The sequence below is a fragment of the Schistocerca americana genome, chromosome 6, assembly GCF_021461395.2.
Source record: "Schistocerca americana isolate TAMUIC-IGC-003095 chromosome 6, iqSchAmer2.1, whole genome shotgun sequence".
NCBI classification, from domain to species: Eukaryota; Metazoa; Arthropoda; class Insecta; order Orthoptera; family Acrididae; genus Schistocerca; species Schistocerca americana.
In genome coordinates, this window is record NC_060124.1 from 138,210,587 (window position 1) to 138,234,589 (window position 24,003).

General features: G+C 42.8%; 1 protein-coding gene and 1 pseudogene across 1 annotated transcript in view; one reads left to right on the forward strand and one right to left on the reverse strand.

The window, feature by feature from the left end:
* LOC124619289 (nuclear transcription factor Y subunit gamma-like) overlaps positions 1 to 24,003 on the forward strand; it is a 47,949-nt gene that overhangs the window by 18,242 nt on the left and 5,704 nt on the right. The window contains exons 4-6 of the mRNA XM_047145561.1: positions 14,086 to 14,223; positions 16,078 to 16,227; positions 20,253 to 20,444. Of these exons, the coding sequence (XP_047001517.1) occupies positions 14,086 to 14,223; positions 16,078 to 16,227; positions 20,253 to 20,444 (480 nt within the window). The remainder of the gene's footprint in view (positions 1 to 14,085; positions 14,224 to 16,077; positions 16,228 to 20,252; positions 20,445 to 24,003) is intronic.
* On the reverse strand, positions 4,219 to 4,336 carry LOC124620509 (annotated as a pseudogene).

Consider the following 24,003-nt stretch of genomic DNA (forward strand, 5'->3'; position numbering starts at 1 on the left):
CACAGTACCTGCATAGGACCTTATATGCACTTCAAAGCCAAGCCATAGATGATCCAGTGTGATAGTGTTGTTATGTACCCTTGATCACACTGCTGGTACCTGAGCTGCTAGTTTCCCACACATGCCAAGGAGTAAATGTTGCACATCTTCTGGGGGGCATCAGGAGTCCTGGCAGTGGTCATTGTGCCAGATGGCCTTTGCTGCAGCTGAGCAGTGCCACTGCAGACAGCCCTTGATCGATGTGAGTGGCACCAGGGGAAACTTTTGCGCAAGAAATGTATTACATTGCACCAAAACAATGGCTGTTGTGATCTAACCATCTCATCAGACAGATAAAGAAATTCCAGTGTGAACAGTTATAACTGTACTGTTTTCTCTATCCTGGCTACCACATAGGAAGAGGGACGAGCCAGATGTCAGGGAGTGAAACAATTTATCCAATACTCAGTGTGTACTCGAACTCATGGGAATACTTTTACAAAGCCATTATTTTTTGGGAACATATTGAAGATAAGTTTGGATAAGTTGAGTCATGGGGAAAAATGCACAATGGACCGCTGTTGATTAAAGCGGCTTCTGCTGCACAGCCTACAGCTCTTCAGACATGCAAACTTCTGGGCGACATACCAGTGACCATTGCTCCACACACAACTATGAATATGGTCCAAGGAATCATCTTCCACAGAGACCTCATGCACAAGACACAGGCACCTACAGGCTAATCTCAAGCAGCGCAAGTCTCTGACAAGTCCAGAAAGTTCCTAAAGATAATCAAACGAGTACAGGCACCTTTATCTTAGCCTTTAAATAAAATGTCCATCCAGAAAAAGTTTAAATCATGCTGTCCAGGTATGACACAAAGCATTATGTCCCACCACCTGTGAGGTACTTCTGATGCTTATAGTTCGGCCATGTTCATGCTGCGGCACAGTTGACCCAAAATGCGGCAACTGCGAATGATTACTCGACAAAGCTAGTCCTTGTGAACAACTGTCTTTGTGTGTCAGTCACATGGAGCAATATCTCCACGTCCAGCGGTCTGCCCATTCTTCAAGAAATAAAATAAAATACAGGAATATAAATCTGTCGACCACCTATCGTAGAATAATATGAACACCTACATCCTCTTGAGGTGATGATCAATAAAGTGAAAGTCACAGCCAACACACACATTACTTCAATTATTTCCGAATCAGTTATCCCACCCTCCTCCTCTCTTATGGTTTCTGCGGCATCATCTCCAATAACCACTTTCCGCACCAGGCTGGAGAAGCAGCTTCCTCCTCTGGTGTCTACCACTGGCAGGACTCCCTCTTGGTACCCTCTCCCCAGAAACCCACGTATCTGAGGCACGACACCAGCCAATGGCAGAAGGAACTGTGGCCTGGAGTCCCAGGTCTGCCTGCTCTTCATTGCATATATGTCCTCATTGCTTATGTGCCCTCACAGTAATCTCACCCACCAAAGGCTGCAAATGGGGAGGGGGGGGGGGGGGGGAGATGAGGAGGAGAATAATTGGGGCAAGACTGCTCAAGTGACCCTGCTGGAAGTATCAGATCTCCCTGCACTATCAGATGCTGAACCAATCCTCATGGGTATGGTTCCATCCCATCCATGACAGGCAGTGATCCTGGGCCGTGACCAGTCCTCCTGGCTCCTACATGTCTAATCTGGATACCCATAATGTGATCATTCAGTGTAGCTGTAAGGAATATTACTGTCAATTGCCAGAACAACAACACCTTATTTACTCCTCTCTGCAATTTATGTTGCTCCATAAGAAACACACTTCACAGATGACCATTCACAGCCACTCTGTGGTTATCGTACATTCTGCTGGAAATGTACAAGCCATGAGAGGGCATCTGGAGGGGTCTGCATATTGGTTCACATACCACTTTTGAAGCAGTAGAAGTATGGGTGCAGGTGACCTCAGCGATCACCATTTGCAATGTTTACTTACCTCCTGGTGGGCCACTTACTTACATTGAGTCACCCACTTCAATCCAACAACTTCCCGCCACCCTTTTTCCTCTTTTTTTTTTTTTTTTTTTTTGGGGGGGGGGGGGGGGGGGTACCAGTTTGTTTGGAAGGGGCCTTCTACTTGACCAGATTCTTACCAACCATTATCTGTGTCTCCTCAATGATGGTACTCCTACCCCTTCCAGTGCCGCCTGTGGCATCTTTTCAGTTGTTAGTTGAACCATCTCTTCCCCCAATCATGTGGCTTTACCACATTGGTCACTACATTATTATCTGTGTAACAGTGACCACTTTCTGGTAATCCTGTCACTTCCTTGCCACTCTCAAATGGACCAACTGCCATGTTGGGTGCTTCGAAGAACCAGCTGCCAATTGTATGCCTCTGTCAGATTGCACTGATAAGATTGTGTGAGATGTCTCTGGCATGATCACTCTTGCCGCTGGAACTGCTATTCCCCTTTCTAGAGGTCCCCTCCCTCAACAGCTGGTGCCACCGTGGACCAAAGACGTTGCAATAGCTGTTCAGGATCGCTGAAGGGCCTTGCAACATTTCAGGCGCAGACCAATCTTAACAATTTTCTGTGACTTTGTGCTAAGTGTCGCTATCTAATTAAACTTGGTAAGAAGGAATGCACCTGTGGTGTAGAAGTAGTGTCCCAGGTTTGAACCCAGCCAATGTATAAATTTTCAATTAAAAAATTATCAGCAGTGGTGGCCGAAGACTTCCAGCGTGAGTTCACTCTCATTCTGCCAATGGCTGTTTGAAAGAGGGCAGAGGAGTGGACAGAGGTTCAGGGTACTCTGTTTCATTTGGGGTGGGAAACTACTCCTGAAAGGTGTAAGAATCAGCAATGATCAACAAGCAAATTGATTTTGGCTAGTGACTAGCCATTATCAGTGCACTGTTTCATAATATCAGTATATGTCCTAGTATGTCAGTCTCCTGTTGTTCGGATTTCTGTCACAGTTCATTCAAGGCTTAAGTGCATCCACATTCCTAATGGAAGGTAACTTGATGAAGAAACTAGGATTCCTGGTCAGATACAGAGTAATACCAACAGCAGCAGAAAAAATTGTTATAGGGGTAGAAGTTGTTATGAATAGGAAGGTAGGGCAGAGTTTGAGCTATTGTGAATAGTTAAGTGATACCCCTATCATCATCACATTTGACAGCAAATCAGCACCAACAACAATAGTTCAGGTATACATACCAATGTCGCAGCCAGAAGATGGAGAGAAAGTATGTGAGGATACTGAATAGGTAATTCAGTACATAAAGTAATATAAAAATCTAATAATAATGGGGTACTGGAAGACACTTGTAGGGGAAGGAATAGAAGAAAGGGTTACAGGAAAATATTGTCTAGGCCATAGCAATAAGAAAAGAGAAAGAGTAATTGAGTTCTGCTGATGGTTATAGCGAATACTCTGTTCAAGAATCACAAGAGGAGGAGATAGACTGAGATAAGACCCAGAGACACAGGAAGATTCCAGCTGGATTACATCATGGTCAAACACACATTTCAAAATCAGATATTGGATTGTAAGGTGTACCCAAGAGCAGATACTGACTCAGATCACAATTTAGTAATGATGAAGAGTAGACTGAAGTTTAAGAATCATCCACAAGAATCAGTGGGGAAGGAAATGGGATACTGAAATACTGGGAAATGATGATACATGTTTGAAGTTTGCTAAGGATGTAGATACTGCAGTAACGAATATGAGAGTAGGTATTTCAGATGAAGAAGAGCGGACAACTATAAAAAGGGCAATCACAGATGTTGGACAGACAAACATAGTTACAAGGAAGGTAACTGCAAAGAAGCCATGGGTAACAAAAGAAATACTTAATTGATCAATAAATTTCAATTCAGTTTATTGCTATGAATTTTCGACCTGTTACCTGGAGAAGCTGTACACAGGTTGTACATATTAATTAATCATGGTGACATACTATGTTTTATATTGTGTGTGTAATGAAGAACCAATTTAAAAAAAGTCTTACGTCAGTTACTGACAGCCTCGAAAAAGCACTCAGTCTTCAGGCCACAATTGGCCCATCGGGACCATCCGACTGCCGTGTCATCCTCAGCTGAGGATGCGGATAGGAGGGGCGTGTAGTCAGCACACCGCTCTCCCAGTCGTTACGATAGTTTTCTTTGACCAGAGCCACTGCTATTCGGTCAAGTAGCTCCTCAATTCGCATCACGAGGCTGAGTGCACCCCGAAAAATGGCAACAGCGCGTGACGGCCCGGATGGTCACCCATCCAAGTGCCGGCCACGCCCAACAGCACTTAACTTCGGTGATCTGACGGGAACCGGTGTATCCACTGCAGCAAGACCATTGCCCCTGACAGCCTCGAAAGAATTCAAGATTTGCCGACTATAAGAGAGAAATTTTTGTAAATTTGTGTGTACCTATCATGATCTATAATTGAGAACACGCTTCTTGTGACCTATGGACATTATTTTCATATTCAGAGCATCCACTTTATCTTACAGACTGCAACTGAAGCAGTTGCCTTTTAGATAGCTGATGTGCTATCATATTGTCTTTGACCAACAGCCTTGCCGCAGTGGTAACACCGATAACCGAAGTTAAGTACTATCGGGCTGGGCTAGCACTTGGATGTGTGACATCTGGTCTGCAGGGTGCTGTTGGCAAGTGGGCTGCACTCAGCCCTTGTGATCCTTGTGGGCAATCTTTGGGGCCTTTCTGAGTAACAGATTTTACGTGTTTTACAAAAGTTCTTTCCTTGTCAAGAAGAATGCCTAAATATCTACAAACAGTGCTGCATTTTACAGGTATTCTGTCAAACCTCAGGGAAGGATTTCTGGCAAGAGGAAGTCTTCTCTTCAGAAATATGTATGTGGGTTTATGAACAGCTACAGACAGTTTGTTTCTCTTGCAGCAACGCTGCATGTGAGCAAACACATCACTCGCTTTTTCCTCAAGTCTTGCCCTGGAATGTGCAGAAACAACTAGAAAGATATCATCTGTGTATGCAACAACTCCTTCAGTATAATCTAACAAATGCAACAGGGATTCAATACTAAGATCCCAGAACAGCAGATCACTTATGGAGCCTTGAGGACACCTCACTTACGGAGCCTTGAGGACACCCCTTCGTAACCTTTGTGATTGCCTTGGTCTGCCCCGAAGGACCACTGGATGCTATGCCCACTATAATAATCTACAAAGCCTGTTGTACATTTGGGGACCCAGAGATCTCGAAGGCATGCGAACATGCAGGCCACCAAAGATTGTCAAATGCGCTTGTGATTTCAGTCGTGAGCATGACTGCATACTTAATTGTTGAATTTTCTACAATTTGAAGAGCTCTATTAATTGCATCATCTATAGACTTCCCTTTTTTGAATCCATATTGGCACTGGTTTAGACCTATGTGCCTACAACTAATCACAGAGCAGACATTCCTGAACTTTGCCCAAGACCTTTAATAAGCAAATAGGTCTATAGCTTTTCGGTGATGCCAGGTCTTTATCCTTTCCCATTTTAATCACAACTGCTCTGGTGTCTTTCCAGTTTTGACTTAAGAAATTGCAACAGCAACTTCTTGAGTAAACAATATCACCAACAACTGATTGTCGTATTTGTTATCTGGTTCACTTTTAAATTGTGCATGTATTACATTATCTGTGTCCATGCTATCAGGAAGTAGTGTGGTTAGCAGATATTCTGCTGATTGCCTCCTTCCAGCTGTCACTGAGCCATCCACTTTATGAACTGTGCAGTGACAGTAGGTCCATTAACCATTTCAGCCAGTAATTTATACGGTCTTCCCACTATGTCAAATTGCAGTTGCCTTCATAGAAATTTTCCCCAGTGTATTCTTTTAGTTTCCTGAAGCAATATTTTATAGTGCATCAATGAAAGAAAGAAGTGCAGAATTGTTCAAGGAAAACAGCAATATAAATCACTTAGGAATGAAATAAATAGGAAGTGCAGGAAGCCAAGGCTAAATGGCTACAGGAAAAATGTGAAGAAATAAAAAAAGAAATGTTTCAGAAGGACTGACTCAGCATATAGAAAAGTCAGAATAAACCTCGTAGAAATTAGTAGCTAGGGTGGCAAAATTGAGTCCAATGGGAGTTCCACTGTCAAATGCAGTACATGAAGGTCTTCATGAGGGAGAGGACTTGTCTAACGACTTTATCGAAGAAGAAATTATAATCAACGTGAAAGACATAGGGGATCTAGTATTAATCATAATTTAAAAGAGCTCTATATAGAAGATTTGCGAACATATAAGGCAGAAGGAGTAGATAACATTCCATTGTAATTTCTAAATGCATTGGGGAAAATTCTGAAAATAGCAAGTGCTCATAGTTGTGAGAGCTACCACACAGTCAGCTTAACAGCTCGTGCATCCAAGCTGCTGACAAGAATAATATACAGAAGGGTGGAAAAGAAAATAGAGAATATGTTAGACGGCAATCAGTTTGGCTTTAGGAAAAGTAAAGGCACCAGAGAGGCAATTCTGATACTGCGTTTTAAAATGGAATGAGGACTGAAGAAAAATAAAAACATGCTGATAGAATTCGTCAATCTAGAAAAAGTACCTGACAATGTAAAATGGGGCAGTATGTTCAAAATTCTGAGAAAAAATAGGGTTAAGCTGTAGTGAAAAGTGGCTGATACACAGTTTGTACATGAGCCAAGAAGGAACAGTAAGATTGGATGACCAAAACTGAAGTGTCTGATTAAAAATGGTGTAAGACAGTAATGCAGCCTTTTGCCTGTACTTTTAAATCTATGCATCAAACGAGCAATGATGGAAATAAAAGAAAGGTTCAAGGACGGGATGAAAATTCAGGGTGACAGGATATCAGTGTTAAGATTGGCAGATGACACTGCTCTTTTCTGTAAAAGTGAAGAGGAATTACAGGATCCATAGAATCAAATGAACAGTCTAATGAGTACAGAATCTGGGATGAGAGTAAACCAGAAAAAGATCAGAGTGTTAAGAAGCAGCAGAAATGGGAGTAGTGAGAAACTTAACGTTAAAGTTGTTGATCACAAAGTAGAAATAATTAAGAAATTCTGCTGGCTTGGACGCAAAATAACTTAAGACGGATGAAGCAAGTATGATGTAAAATGGAGACTAGTCAAGACAGAAGGCTCATGGCCAAGAGAAGCCTACTAGTATCAGACATAGGCCTTAATTTGAGGAAGAAATTTCTGAGAATGTATGCTTGGAGCACAGCATTGTATGTAGTGGATCATGAACAGTGGGAAAGCCGGAACAGAAGAGAATTGAAGTGTTTGAGATGTAATGCTACATAAGAATGTTGAAAATTAGGTGGAGTGATAAGTTCTGAAGAGATTCTCCACAGAATCAGCGAACAAAGGGACATATGGAAAACAATGACTGAAATAAGAGACAGGATGATAGGACGAGTGTTAAGACATTGGGAAATAACTTCCATGATACTAGTGGGAACTGTACAAGTAGAGCAAAAACTGTAGGGGAAAACAGAGATTGGAATATATGCAGAAAGTAATGAGAACATAGGGTGCGAATGCTACTCTGAGATGATGAGGCTGCTGCAGGAGAGGATTTCGTGGCAGGCTGCATCAAACCAGTTAGAAGACTGATAACTGAAAAACAAAAAGGAATGCTGGGAGTACTCTTACCTCCTCCCTGGGAACATTTGCCTTTTCATCCCTGGTGTGGACCAAACACTGTATTCTTCTGGGCCACCGAAGATTAACAGCTGCACCAGGTCTCTTCCTTCTGGATTGCCTCTGTACTGACACATTGGCTGTTGCTGAATACCTTGTGACCCACTTGACACTGGCATAATATTCTTATGCAGCTGCCTCCTGGGCACAAAAAGAATGAATTGAAGACATCCCTCTCTCCTTCACCCCTTGACATGCTGAATTCTATAATGAACCCTTACGTCACTGACTGGGAATTTCTTCAGGCTCTGACCTCATCTCGTAATTCTGCCTCGAGCACTTACTATGTTCACAATCACATGCTGCAACATCTGACTATTATTCAGTGTATTTGGCTCAACAGTGTTTGTCTTTCCTTTGCAGTGGTGAAATAGTATGATGATCCCAATCCTTAAGCCAGACAAAAACTCAACAAACATTGAGAGCTACTGGCTGATTAACCTCACAAATGTGCTCTACAAACTGCTCAAAAGGATGATTACCCACAGATTATGCTGTGTTCTTGAACTCGGGGAGGGACGATCACAAGCGAACATCTTGTTAGGTGGAAATGACTATCCGAGAGGCTTTTTATAAATGCACAACACCTCATTGTTGTCTCTTTTAACCCATATAAGGCATATGACACTGCCTAGCACCATCACATTTTACTTGCCCTCCATGACGGGTTTTCAAGGCTCCTAACAATCTTTATGTAGCGGTTTTTGTCCCAACATTTGTTCTGGGCGTGATTTGGTACTTCATTCAGCACTCCACAGGTCCAAGAGGATGGCGGCATGTAGGGCTCCATGCTGAGTGTCACACTATTCCTCATCAACATCAGTAGCAATGGGCTCCGTGCTGAGTGTTGTACTGTTTGCCATTGCCATTAATCCAATTATGGATTGTCTCCTTCCTGATGTCTCGGGCTCCCTCTTTGTGGACGATTTTGCGATCTACTACAGCTCTCAACGGACCAGCCTTCTTGAAAGACGTCTTCAAGGATGTCTCGATCGCTTCCACTCGTGGAGCATCGAAACTGGCTTCCGTTTCTCACCCAGTAAGACCGTTTGTGTTAATTTTTGGCGACGTAAGGAGTTTCTTCCGCCCTCCTTACATCTAGGTCCTGTCAACCTTCCGTTTTCCGACGTCGCTAAATTCTTGGGTCTTATGTTTGACAGTAAACTGTGCTGGTCCTCCCACGTTTCCTATCTTTCGGCTCGCTGTCTGCGTTCCCTTAACACCCTCCGTGTCCTGAATGGCACCTCTTGGGGAGCGGACCGAGTGGTCCTTCTCCGCCTCTATCGCGCCTTAGTGCGCTTGAAATTGGATTATGGAAGCATAGTCTACTCCTCTGCTCGGCCGTCTATTCTTCGGCGTCTCGACTCTCTCCACCACTGTGGATTACGTTTAGTGTCTGGAGCTTTTTACACCAGCCCTGTGGAAAGCCTTTATGCTGAGACTGCTGAACCTCCGCTATCCAATCGGCGGGCAGTCCTTCTGAGTCGTTATGCTAGCCATTTGTCTTCCATGCCTGCTAATCCAGCCCATGACCTTTTTTTCGACGCCTCCCTTGATGTCGGGTATGCAGGCCGCTCCTCCTCCCTACTACCCCCGGGAGTCCGCTTCCGTCAACTGCTCCATTCTCTTTCCTTCCGCTTTCCTAAAACCTTCTTGACAACTTGGGGTACAGCACCGCCTTGGCTCCGTCCCCGGATCGACTTGCTCAGAGACCTATGTCAATTTCCCAAGGATGGTACCCCTACACTTGTTTACCGTCGGGCATTTGCTGCTCTATGTGCACAAATGACGGAAGCCACATTTATTTACACCGATGGCTCGAAAACATCGTTAGGTGTAGGGAGTGCCTATATTGTTGGCGACACCCCAAATCACTTTCGGCTTCCCGACCAGTGTTCGGTTTATACTGCGGAGCTTTACGCTATTCTCCAGGCTGTCCACTACATCCGCCGCCATCAGCGGATACAGTACGTAATCTGCTCAGATTCTCTCAGCTCTCTCCTAAGTCTCCAAGCTCTTTACCCTGTGCACCCTCTGGTCCACCGGATTCAGGACTGTCTGCGCTTGCTCCACCTGGGGGGCGTCTCAGTGGCGTTCCTCTGGCTCCCAGGACACGCTGGTATCTGTGGAAATGAGGCGGCCGATATAGCGGCCAAGGCTGCAGTCTCTCTTCCTCGGCCAGCTCTTCAGTCTCTTCCGTTTACCGATCTACGGAGCGGTTTATGTCGCCAAGTTGCTCATTTATGGCATGCGCATTGGTCAACACTTCCCCATAATAAATTGCGGGAAGTGAAAGCCCTTCCTTGCGCATGGACCTCTTCCTCCCGATCGCGTCGTCGGGAGGAGGTAATTTTAGCTAGACTCCGGATAGGGCACTGTCTTTTTAGTCATCGACATCTTTTCAGCGGTGATCCTCCCCCACTCTGTCCCCACTGCTCTCAGCCGTGGACGGTCAGACACCTTTTAATTGAATGCCCCTATTTTAATCCGTTACGCTCCCGTCTACAGCTATCGCCTGATCTATCGTCGATTTTAGCAGATGACACGCGCTCAGCTGACCGCGTTCTACAGTTTATTAGTGACAGTGAAATGACGTCAGTCATTTGAAGCCCTTTTTTTGGGGGACAACCAACCCCTTTCTATAGTGGATTTTTAAGCATTCCTTCTGCCTTTAGTTTCTCAAATTTTATGACTTTGTTCCCATTGCTGCTGATTTTAAATTTCGTTTTTTTCCTGTTTTCTACGTCACGGGCTGGGCGCTAATGACCATAGAAGTTTTGCGCCCTAAAACCACAAACAAACAAACAAAAAAAAAAAAAATCAACATCAGTAAATTAGTGACCTCTGTTAGACTAGTAGTCACCCCTGTGCTGTATGTCAGTGACTTCTGCATTTGATACACTGTAGCTGTGGCTGAATGCCAGCTCCAAGGTGCTATTTGATGGGCCTCTTCTTGGACCCTTTCCCATGGCTTCCAGTTTGCTCCAACAAAAATGCAGGTCAAGCACTCTGTTTGTGTACCCAGCACTCCCACATTGTTGCACAGTCCCAGTTTTTAGGACTAGCTGCAAATCATGTTAGTATCCCAGGGAGTGAATTGGCCAACCATTTCGCTAGAGAACAATTGTTTGCCAACCTCCTCCCTCATTTGCATAGACAACCCCAGGTGCAGATTTGCAGGTGCAGCTAAGCCTCTGCTCAGTTAGAGATAGAGCAGCATCTGGTGGGCTACTCCCCCTCTAATAAAGTCTGCACTATCAAGGAGATTACTGCCGCATGGCACCCTTCCTTCTGTTCCTCCCTGAAGACATCAACTGTTGTATGCCACCTTAGCGGCTGTCATATCATACTGACACACAGTTTTATAGTTGTATTTTACGTAATGGATTACCCCCACATTGTGGTTGTGGGCCCTTACTGACATTTGCTCATCCCAGTCGAATGCTGCTCCTCCTGGCTCTCCATGCTAAGCATAGTCTTCCAATTTTTTTTTCTTGTGTTGGCAGGCAGCTCACAGATAATTGAATTGGTTCTCCATTTTTACTGGCAGCTGTTTTTATTCTCAGGTTTTACAACATTTTAAACTACCTTCAGGGCAGGGGCAGGGTAGATATGTTTGGAATGTCTCCTGCCTCATGCTGGGTCAGGGAACCCTCAGCCCTGTCACCTTTGCCGTCTGCATCTGTCATCCCTCCTTTCCTTCATTTTAATTGCTTTTAGGTGTTTTGCATATTTTTGCCACATCCTGTTTCCTTTTTTAGGAGTAGGACTCTGTGGATTAGGACTATCCTCCTCTTTAATGCTTTGCCTGTTAAGGACTGGGGATGTGTCTGCTGTGGGAACTGCCCCCTTTACATACAGAGCCCCAGGGCACACCCATGTGCCGCCGTAATTATTTCTGTCATCTTGTTTTGTTATTCATGGTCCTACTGACATCCATATTCTGCAGTTGTTTTCACTTTTAATCAGGTTGATGGGGGGGGGGGGGGGGGGTTCAGATGAAGGAGGGGTTTCTCTCAGCATAACTAAGCTCTGAGATACCTCCTGTCTCTTCGAACATGGGTACCAATCCAATCCATAGACCTTTAATTCATAGTAAATCGTTTTTCAGCTTTGTCATCAGTATTACTTTAAATGCCTCACTTTTACCACTCCAGCGTACCGTATTTACTCGAATCTAAGCCGCACCTGAAAAATAAGACTCGAAATCAAGGGAAAAAAAAATTCTCAAATCTAAGCCGCACCTGAAATTTGAGAGTCGAAATTCAAGGGGAGAGAAAAGTTTTAGGCCGAAACAATGTTGGTCCATTGTAATATGAGACACAATTTAGGTCGAATGAATGACGATACAGCTACAGTAGTTCGGTTGGAGTTGTAAGCTTAGCAGTTAAGCTTTACCAGGTAACCATTGCTATGAGTCAGGCGCTCCGTCCTTATTTATACGGGTACCCTTTCTTTTTCACGTGCTTTGTCTGGTTTGAATTGATTGCTTATTTTTCTTTGATCTCATAAGCGCCGTTTTCTTTGTTATAGGTGATTACGTCACTCTAAGCTGAAAATTCATTACTGTACTGTGTTATGCATTGTTTGTCACATTCTGATAGTGCGTGTTTACGGCCTGTTGCCGCTCGCGGCACGGCTTGCTTTTTGCTATTTGTTGTTACTTACACTGCTGCTTTCTTTAATAATGATCAACAAGAACCAAATAATAGACTCCATATGATAGAAGATGTTCTGAACGAGAGTTTAGCGAAAATTTTTCTCCGTTTGAAAATCTTTGTTGGTGCCTCTTTAGTACATTACATTCTGCACAGAAATTAGTCATCTTAGATTTAAAAATCTAGTCAGTTGCTGTGCTTCATTTCTGACTGTATCACTATTAGGCATAAGAATAATACGAATATAAACATGACATGATATGTATATTCTTACGTGTTTGCTGTTGTCTCACTCTAGTTTCGTAGTTTATCAGGCAGACAGGATTTAAATGACATAGCAGCAAACATGAAACAATACATGACAAAATGTTTATATTCGTATTATTCTTATGGTGAAGAGAATACTGCATGTGATTCACAATTCATAAAAGTTCCTATTAGCAACCATCTCTTCCCACAGGTAGGAAAAAATTCAGAATGTAGAGTTGACCATATTGACGAGTAGAGTTGGCCATATTGACCAACATCCCAAACAGTCTTGCCAGTCGGATTTTCGTAGTACATTAAAATGCTGTTACATTCGAAGATGAACGACACGGACTTTGTATTTACTTCGTTGGATAATGTATGAAAATGCAGTGGTCGAAACTCGGGGCGGAGAAAAAAAAGCTCGTCTTCCACCTTTTTTTAAATTTATTTACTGATGCAGAGGATTTGGTGCCATTATTTATCTTTGTGCCTACAAAGCATGCCATGTAGCGCTACATATATTCGACGGCAGAAGTTAGTTGTGGCGGCACCCACCAACATTTTTCAGAACTTCCACTTGCTTTGCACTCGATTCTAAGCCGCAGGCGGTTTTTTGGATTACAAAAACCGGAAAAAAAGTGTGGCTTAGATTCGAGTAAATACGGTACTTTCCTCATCTGAGCACATTCCTGGTGGACGTCACTACCTGCAAACAACCGAACGTTTGATGGGTGGACTGATGACCTCTCTTACCCCAATCAGCTAACAAACCAAAAGCTGCACAAATACTCAGACAGATGTTGATAAGATTTCAAAGTGGTGCAGTGATTCACAGTTTTCTCAAAGCCTCAGTTCTACGTAAAACTGGTGGCACACACCAGTTTATTGCTAGGATATTGGGAAAACACAGTGAGATAGTTTACAAAATGCTCATGCAACTATTCTAGAATATTGATCAATTGTGTGGTACCAACACTAAAAAGGACTAACAATGAATATTACATGTTTATAACGAAGGGCAGCATGACTGTGGATATGTTTGTTGACCCATGCAAGAGTATTACAGAGATGCTGAAAAACCTGAACTAGCAGACTCTTCAAGTTTGTTGACATCTGTCCCACAAAAGTGTGCTATAAAAAGTTTCAAGAACCAGTTTTAAGCAAGGAATATACTACAGCTTCCTATGTACTGCTCCCATAGGGACCAGGAAGACTGGGTTAGGCTAATTGTGGGCGTACAGGCATTAAAGCAGTCATTCTTCCTGCTCAATACACAGTTGGAACAAGAAGAAACCCAGATATGTGGTACAAGTGTAGGTGCTGCTCTGACATGCACTTTATGGTAGTTTGAAGAGTATGGTTGTAGATAATTGTAGATGTTGTGTATTCACCCTTTCGTCACTGGTTTTCAGTTCAGTTTGTAATTATTACACAAAACATTTTTGATTCATAGTAAATTATATATCGTTTTCTTTTTTTTGCAGAGGAATGATATTGCTATGGCTATCACAAAGTATGATCAGTTTGATTTTTTGATTGACATTGTTCCTAGAGATGAGCTAAAACCAAATAAATCTAGGGATGATGGTGCAGTTCGAACGACTTCAATGAATCCTGATCAGGTAATAGAAATATTTTTGTTTTTGTCATTACTAGTTACTACCAATTGTGTGGTTGTTGTCCAATTTAGAAATAGCAATAATCGTTTGATGTGGACAGTGAAGAAAAAATCTTTACCTGGCTTGTGTTGTTACACTTGTAATCTGTAAACAATGTGAAATTTTTGTTGCAGAATAGTTTTTTTCTATCTGATGGACGACTCTTACTTTTATGCTCACTTCTTTGCTATTTTGTTTGTATCACGCATCTTTGGTTCTCTAGAGTGAAAACTCTCTTCTTTATTTCACAATCTCATTTAGTTTGCTTTCATACACACATTATTTTTAATTGGTCTCTGAATATATAACAGAGCTTCCATGAAAGTGAGCTCTTCAGATGCAACCTTTATTTCACTGTTATGTCCCCAATCTTTCCTTTTTTTTTTTTTACCCTGCTTCATCCAACTAACTACGATTCTTCACCTTTCTTGTCACCATGTATTCACTGTCATAGTTCTGATTTCTTCAGCTGCTGTTACTCCATTTGTAAAGTCTTTCATCTGACATCATCTGCAGACATTAATTAGCCAACTATTCATATCATTTGGTTGTCCTGGATAACATGAAGTGTTTATATCGTTGCATTGTTTAGAGTTATACATCTGTGCACCAGTTTAATATTATCATTTTCATGCAGATTTCTACTACTTTCTACAACATATCTTTTATTCCCATAGCAACCCCTCCCCCCAGGCTAGCCCTTGTCCTCCACCTACCTATCCCCTTCCTAGCTGTCATTCCAGAACCACCCACCAATGCATCTACCAGTCCTTTGCCATTCTCTACCTTCTGTCCTGTTCTGTCACCGCCTCCCTCCCACCCAGCACAGCCTCTTAACACCACACCTAGCTGTCCTGTCCTGTCCTGTCCCGTCCCGTCCCCACCTCATCTCTGTATGTTCCCACGGGCAATGCAGCATCATCCCCTACCCCTACTCTGCTACCCCTCCTCCCCACCCCATGCTCCCTCCCCATTCAGTACTGCCTCCTTAAACCCCCCCCCATCGCCACACCGGCAGATTGGTGCTCACATCAGATACAGTCACATAGTCAGGCCCAAGTGCCCAGAGACACTGGCCAGTGTATGTGAGTTATGCTTGCGTGAATGTAAGCATGTTTTCTATTTTGGAAGAAGGACTTTGTCTGAAAGCTTGATATTTTTAGCAATCTTTATTGTCTGTGATTCAATGCCTCCTCTGTCATGAGTAGCAATCTGTCCTTTCCATATTGTTGTTATTCCATCCTGGAAGTCCACCTGCTTAGCTGGGTGGTAACGTGCTCGCCTCCTATGCATGCTGCCCCAGGTTCAATTCCTGACCGGGTTGGAGAGTTTTTCCGCTCGGGGACTGGGTGTCGTGTTGTCCTCATCATTATTTCATCCCCATCACCAGCGCACAATCACTCAATGTGGCTTTGAATGCAATAAGACTTGCACTTGGCAGCTGAAATTCCCTGAACAGGGCCTCCCCGCCAACAGTGCCATACACTCATTTCCATTTTTTCGATCCTGGACTTTCCACAGTTTTATAATTTACGTTCCAAATTCCAATAGAGCATTATCTTATTGACTCACTGATACCTTACACTGAAAAACCTCTGTGTGGTAGTCTTACCAAAGCTCCCACAGCCTCAGGCTGTGATATATCCTAGCTAATTATTCATCCCCATTACCAGCAGTTGCCTTCTGTTGTTGACCAAGTGTCCGCAAACTGTTTTTCAATCATGTAGGGCAAACTAGAATTTATTAATGTCCTTATTTTACACTTGCCATTTAGTGTTTACTTTGGCAACATAATCCACACAGGATTTTGTTTTCCAGGTACACTACTACTTTCAACTAGCTCAGCAACATCAAGCAGCTCTCCAGCAGACAAATCAACAAACTGGATCAGCAAATCAAGCAACTATTCAGATAGTACAGCCTGGACAGGTTCAGACTGTTGCTATTCCTAATGCTGCAGTTGAGCAGGTATAACTAACATTTTTGCTGTTGTTAGCAACAAAAAATAAATTTCTTTGTTTAATTCTCTTAAGTAGTTAATCAGATAAGCCTCCAACTGAAACAATGTGTTTCAGGAAGTTCGTATTAATTGCTGTAACTTTCGTGATTCACTGTCCAATTCTGATGTCATCTGTTTTCCAGCTAAATGCAGTCAGGATGAAGACTTAATAAAATTCTAAGTAACTGTGGCAAAGTTTCCTTTTATATATTATTAAATACTGAACCTAGAGCACACAAAACAGTTGATGGCGCCAGCAGTTCTGATCTCTCAGGGTTATCAAAAGAATTAATCTCGGTATTCTTTAACCACATTCAGTTGTCTTATTATGTATCTCCAAATATTGTTGGCCCTCACCCAATCCCCAGCAACAATTGCGTTCGGTTGTTGAGGAGGTTGGTCCAGTTATCTGTGTTTATTTCTAAGGCTGGTGTTATACCGGAGCCAAGGTAGCCCCTTCCACAGAGGTCGAGGTTGTCTATCCCCAAAGTGTACCAAAAGCATCATGGTAAACACCGGCTACTTACATACAAGATAATGGAAACAGACATTCCGAGCACTACTTCCTGCAGGGGGAGCTTGAGCCACAGCCTGCAGGAAGTATCACTATGCCAAAACCCGATTGGCTGGAGACAGCTATTTAGGGGCTAGAACCAGCCCCAAAGTTCAGTTCACGATGGATGCCGATCTCTTGTACTGCGACCGTTGAAGATTACGTCTTCATCTCTGAATTGGACTGTTACTAGTGTGTGTGTGTGTGTGTGTGTGTGTGTATTACCATAAAGCTTTGTGGAAAATTAGAAGTGCACTTTTGTTTGCCTCAATTAGGAGACTTCGCTGGCATCATTATTGTTACCTTTCATTTGTTGTTCAGTCATCAACCTTGTGAACTTACACCAATAAAAGTTGTGTTTGTGAAAAATTGCGAATTGTCAGTCACAACAGCTGCCAACATGTGCAGATAAGTAATTGACCTTTGTTATTTATAAATATTACTGCTGTTCCCAGCAGATCTCAATATAATTGTTTCAAGCTGTTACAAACAGGCTTTTTACTGGTAGTTAACTTGTTTGTTTGAGATTTCTTAAGTAACTATTCATGACAATCGTTTTTACTCACAAAATTTATGGAAGTTCACTTTTGCAGCCAAGAGAGAGTGCAGGGGTGGGGGGTGGGGGGGGGGGGGGCATGAGAAAGAGTAGGTAGTGAAAGATAGTACATGAAATCTTCACGCCAAAGATGCCAGAGTGAGATGTAAAACACTAAGAGGAAGGTAATTGAATTTTATGATTAAAAACTAGAGAAAAAGATAAAGGGCAACAGGGAAGAATGAATACAAAAAAGTAGAAGCAAAAAGAAAATAAAGGAAATATGGGATAAAATAAATAAGGAGTATATAAAATATAATGAAATTATGGTGATGATAAGAGGGGTAAATATGTTCCAGGAGGACGTTGGAATATGCTACGATATGTTGAGAACAAATTCCCATCTCTGAAGTTCATGGAAACTAGTATAAATTTGGAGAATTGAAGTAACCTGTGTGATGTAGTAAGCATTCAGGTCACTTGGGTCCTGCTGTACTGTATGTTCATTAATTGGGCAGTGGCTGTTCCCAAGGAGAACAAGTCTTCTACGGCCATTCATGCACTCGGCCAGTTTAATGGTGCTCATTCCGTGTATAAAATAGTGTGGATGGACACCAGTTAACCCTTTGACATCTGTGGATGAGTTAACTTGTCATGCCCATTGCTCCCAGGTACTGAGGACATATTTAAACACGGCCTCTGTGTTTTCCTTGTTGATGTATTTATATATCCCATTCAACTAACCCTCTCACTGCCGCAGCTGAGTTACTTACATATATCAATGAATAAAAAAGTGTCAAGTATTTATTATGCAACATATGTGCTTCTTTGTATGCTGTCATTTGCAAAAAAAAACTTCATTAAAATACCTTGAAACATTTATGAAATTGATAATGATTATTACTGCATGATTCCTGATGTGCCACACGTCACTATCTGCTGGATATAAAAACCAATAACTTTAGAATGAAGTGAGAGAGAATTCTGAGCTCAATTTTAAATAAAAATTTGATATCTTGTGTGCATTTCATACACATCAATCTATGAGCTAAAATCAGCCATACACGAAGTTTACACAATGCGTTTTTACCTTTGCAGATTCTTTAAAATTTCACATAATGGTTTAATTAATTTGATGCAGCACAGTAACTGTGGTGAACAATGAAATTAAATCCAGTCCTTTATCAGATGAAGATATCAGACTGTAAGCGTGCAAACATATTTTCGTAAAATCAAATGGTAAGTATTTTATAGTGGTTGGAAAACCGTCTCTGAGCACAGGGAACAGCATTGGGCAAGCAGTACAGCAACAACAAAACCATGCACGGAATGCAGAGAGCATGTCTGTAGCAGTCAAAGGGTTAATAAACAGAATGCTTGGCTTTGCAAGTTGCTCTGCCTTTGATATTGTAGAATTTATCAATGGTAGGCTGGAGTAGGTGGTAGTGGGAGGGTGGATGGGGCAGATTTTTTAAGTGGCATTGTTTGTAGGGGTAGGAACCTTGGGGTAGGGATAATGGTTGGGGAATGTCATATGGCTTGATATGAAGTACTTCACATAGTCACATTGCAGCAGTGTGATTAGATTTTTTTTCTTTCCCATGCAGTGTAAGCTGATGATGTATTGTATATAAACTACTGCATATTGTAATTCCCAATCTATTGACAGACTAAAGCCCTTGTAAGAAAAGTAAACTTTTGCACCTTAAGTGGATTTAATGCTGACTGTATAATGAATGTTGCAAAGTGTGCGAATCATTAAACATAAAATGCTAGTCCTTCCATTCTGTTACTAATGGAATGCACAAAAATAACATTTTTGAGCTTTCCAAACTTATGTTGTATCACGCGTGTGACAAGTAATCTGGTAGTGGTCACACCTCTTCCAACAATAAGCAAAATAAAATTACCGTACTGAGACTCTTCTGTCATTATACTATAGTGCTCAAGGTAATGGACTCATGGATTTCAGACAACTCTTCAACAGTGGTAGGTCAAATATCTGTTGTCTTCAAAACTTAACTACAGTATGCCATGATGGTTCCTTTGCCAACTGAGCCAGTGCTGTGGCCGTAATAGCATCAAGATCTGTAATATGTTGAGTTTGAAACTGAAACTCGCTCTCCTTGAAATAAGCATTGAGCTTTCCATAAACTGATAGCTAAGTTATTACTTTCACAAACAGATGTGACTGCTAAAGATAAAGCTGACATCAGTCCAGAGATTAGTTGAAACACCACAGTGCCTTACGAGGCGTGGTCCTGTTAGAGGTGGTAAGCCATTTCTTTTCCCCGATGTTTGAATTGAATTACCCAGCTGGTTATAAAGGGACTTAAACTTTAACAAAGAATCAAAGTTTCATAAAATCAGACTTTTAATGAAATAAGAGACCTGGAGTCAAATATCTGTATAACACCAGTTGTGGCTGTGCCATGGTTACGGCGGGGGTTCATGTTCAAAGCCCTCAGCAACTTAGGGAAGCCATAGAAAACTCAAATCTTGGTTTAGATTGTAAATCCACTCCTACAAATAAAAGTTCATTGCTTTAACCAGTGCTCTGCCTAACTTTTGCCCTATCCTCATCCAATCAGAGCTTGTACTCCAACTCTTTAACAAAGTAGGACATTTAACTCAAATCAAAATAACTTCTGGTGAATACTGAAATGATTACTCTGCCAGGAAACTGACCTGTTAATTTTCCCACCCTTCTGAGGTGTTCCATCCTAAAAACCTCATTCTGGACAGGAGATAAATCTTTAAAGTGCTGCCACATTAACCTGCCAAGATATTACAGAATAACTTATGAAAAATTCGATATAAAAATTCTGTTCATGAAATTCATACAACAATAAAGTAAATATTAAATATATGAGTTGGTCCAGATGATGAAGTATTCAATTGTACAGGTGACACAAGTTGGGACAAACTCCGCAACTACAACAACGGTGGCTGCACAGCAGCATCAGGCAGCTGCACAGCAGCCAGCGCAGGTCATCCAGCTGCAGCAGACAGGGCAGGTCGCTGCTGCACAGCCCGCAGGCGGGATACAGATAGTCCAGCAAATTGTTGCCCCCTCTGGGGACATACAGCAAGTACCGGTAATTATTTGTATTATTTGTTTTTGTTTGGCCTTGGTCTGAGTCATAGTACTAGGCCATAGTGTGTGGGCTTCACTTGTTACTTTTGAGGAGATTTTTAATAGTGCTTTGTGAATTATGTTTATGATGCATTTGACATATTCATAGTAGTAGCATATTTTGAAAAGAGTAATATGAACGTGATTGAGGCAGACTTTTTATGTAAATTTACAAGGGGCATTCAATAAGTATTGCAACATGTGTGTCTTTTTTTCGCATCATATGTCAGTTTAAAAAATGCTAAATTTGTAATAGGACATCGAGGAATGTTCCCCTATAGTTTCATGAAGTTCCAATAGATGGTGGCACTATATGTAGCCTTCAAAATGGCATCTGTATCAGAGGCGTTTTCTTTTGGGAGAAAAACATAGCATCACAGATATTCATAGGTGCTTGCAGAATGTATACCGAGACCTGGCAGTGAACAAAATCACAGTAAGTTGTTGGGGGGGGGGGGGGGGGGGGGGGGGGGGGGGGAAGGCTGTCATCATTGCAACGAGGTCTCGAAAAACTGTCTGATATACCGTGTGCCAGCCGAGTGCACACACCTGTGAGTCATGCAGTGTTGGAACGTGGACACTTTCATTCGAGGTGATTGAAGGATTGAGCAACGAAGAGCCATCTGTGTGGAATTGCCTGCACATTGCAAGGCTGATTGTGCCCCTTCCCCCCTCCCCCCGCCCGAACATTGTCCCAGGCAGTGAAAATGAAACATGGGTTCATCACTTCAAACTGGAAAAAAAAGTGACACCTCTCCTCCAAAGGAAAAGTTCAAAGCTGCACCCTCAGCTGGTAATGTCCTGGAAACGGTCTTAAAGGACTCTAAATGGTTTATTGTGTTTCATGTCCTCCCTCAGGGTGCAACAATCACCTCTGAAGTGTGTTCTACTACCCTCAGGAAACGGAAGAAATGATTTCTATGAGTTCATCGCCACAAAAATGCAAATTAACTTCTTCTCTGTGCCAATGCAGAGCCTCGCATACAAAGTCTGCACATCTGAGACGAGCTCACAAAATTTCGTTAGATTCTTCTTCCTCATCTGGCACCTATCGATTTCCATCTGTTTGGGCTAACAAAGGATGCACTCCACAGGAAGCAGTATGTGTACTGACCTGCATAGATTGCACACCCAAGATCTGGATGCACAGTTGTAAGACGCACCACAGAAGTCTGCAGACATTAGAACCATTGGAGACCACCACTCGCGGATGTGCACAAACAGCCTCTCCTCTGCGCTCGCTACCAGCCAGCTGACATCTTGTAGAGTTGGGCCCAGCCATTCTTGCCTTCAGTTAGATGTTTACATTCTGGCTAGGCTTATCGGACTATTAGTGTAACCACTCCGAGACATAATAAAGTATCATTTTCTGTGTGTTCTTGTGGTAAGAATACATTGGCGATGAGTAGGGTCATATTTTCATGTGTTTTTCATTATGTGGTTGCTTTTGCATGTTGTCATGACATGGAATCTCTGCTTCAAAGGTTGGTGAACAACAGGATGATTTCATCACGATCATCTAATAGGCTTTGCTCTCCAAAGCTTCATCTTCAGCTCTGTTTCCTCATCTATCCCCCCTCCACCCCCCCCTCCCTCCCCACTCCCCTGGCCCTGGCCCTCCCATTGGGGATGCAGTGGAAGATTGGGAAGTGTACGAACACTGCCTGTGGCACCATTTCCACACCTTCCATGTTACAGAAGCGAATGTATGTCGTGCACTTTTTGTGTCATGGATTTCTCATGCCATGTATCAGGTGTGGTGTTGCAACAGCTGATCCCATAGCAGGAACCTTCCATGTTGTCCTTTGACAGTTTATGTTTGTTGTCATCTTCCTATTACCGCTGCTGCACACACATCGTGGCAGCTAGAGTTGAATTCTACCAATGCAAGAAGCAGCTGCATCAGTATGCAAGAAGCAGCCGCATCAGTTGTATCGTGCCTGGGCCATGAACCACCACGACCGTAGTAGCAAGTGCCGTTTGGTCATGGCCAAGTCAAAAGAATTGTATGAAGGCATCATGGTTTGGGATGTTATCATCCGCACTGCCCCAGATAAGTCAGTCCAGTGATGGACCCTCCAATTGTAGAATTCATCCCTTGAAGAGGTTTCATCATTTGCTCAGTCGTATGAGGTCTCTCTCACTGCTGGTCAGCAGCTGCATGCCTGATGCAGTGTTGTAGTGATACAAGATGGCCCAGCTGTGTCCAGGGAGGACAATACTGTGGTGGTGCAAACTGTCAATCCAATGGCTTCCACACAGCACACGAACGGCATTCTAGACAGCGCTCCCTGTTGTCATGTGTAGACACCAGCAAAGCAGTTTCCCTGCATAATGCCCAAACAAAGATCTCAGCTCTCCGCCACTGTCACTGGTAAACGGGTGCCTTTGGGGATTTTATAAACAGCAAATCCCCTTACTTGGCCAATTCATGGCTGAAGTTACCTATAAAATAGTGACTTGGCCTATTACCTCTATTGTTGTCCACTGTGCTAGTTTAGCAAACATTTTTGGGTTTGATATCTTTCTGCCCTTTGGCTTTTCTGTCACCAACTCCAGACATTTGGGATCTGCCAAAGCCCCCCCCCCTCAATCATTGGAATCTCTGTGCTCAGAATTTCAGGATATCTTTCCAGAAAGTCTAGGGTGTGTCACAACATTCAAGTCCACTTAACCTTGAAGCAGTTAGCTTCGGGATTGTGGTTCCCGTTTCCTCTAGTGAATGGGCCACACCCCTTGTCACCGTGAAAAAACCCTCAGGTAAATTGCGACTCTGCGGTCACTGTGAATTCACAGTCTGTAGGTGACACACACCCTTTCGCACATCTGGATGAGCTTTTCACACACTTAGCAGAGGTCAATTCTTCTCCAAACTTGGCATTTCTGACACACATCACCAGTTCACCAGTTACCCCTGAATGAGGAGTCCCCAAGTATATCATGGTTCGTAATGTCTTTTGGCCCGTATCAATACCAGTTGTTGATGTTTGGGTTGATACGAGCGTCCGCAATTTTTGAATGCTTTCTGGAACAAGTCACGTCCATTATTCCGCACTGTTTCAACTTTCTGGATGACATTGTCATTACTGGACTACTACAAGTTACCACTTGCACAATCTCAGGGCCTTTTGTCAAAAGCTTCAGGTCATGGGTCAGCATTGCAATCTGTAGAAGTCCAGATTTTTCCAACCATTTTGTGTGTGATCCATGCCGTCTTGCAGCAGGGCATCCGATACGTGGAGAGTCTCACCCTGGCACATTATGGATGTGCTGCGTCCGTCATCGTTGCAAGAACTGCAGACTTCATGGGAAAAATTGGCTATTACCGCCAATTTATTCCTGGGCCATTCACCACTGTACATCATCTCCACTTGCTACCCTGTAAGGGTGCTTCCTTTCTCTGGTCTCCATTGTGTTACTAGGCCTTCACCACACTAAACGAACACCTCAGGTCGGCACTGTGTCAAGCTGCTTTCCTTCCTTCTGGGTCCCCAGTTTCTCTCCAAATACAACTATGACAT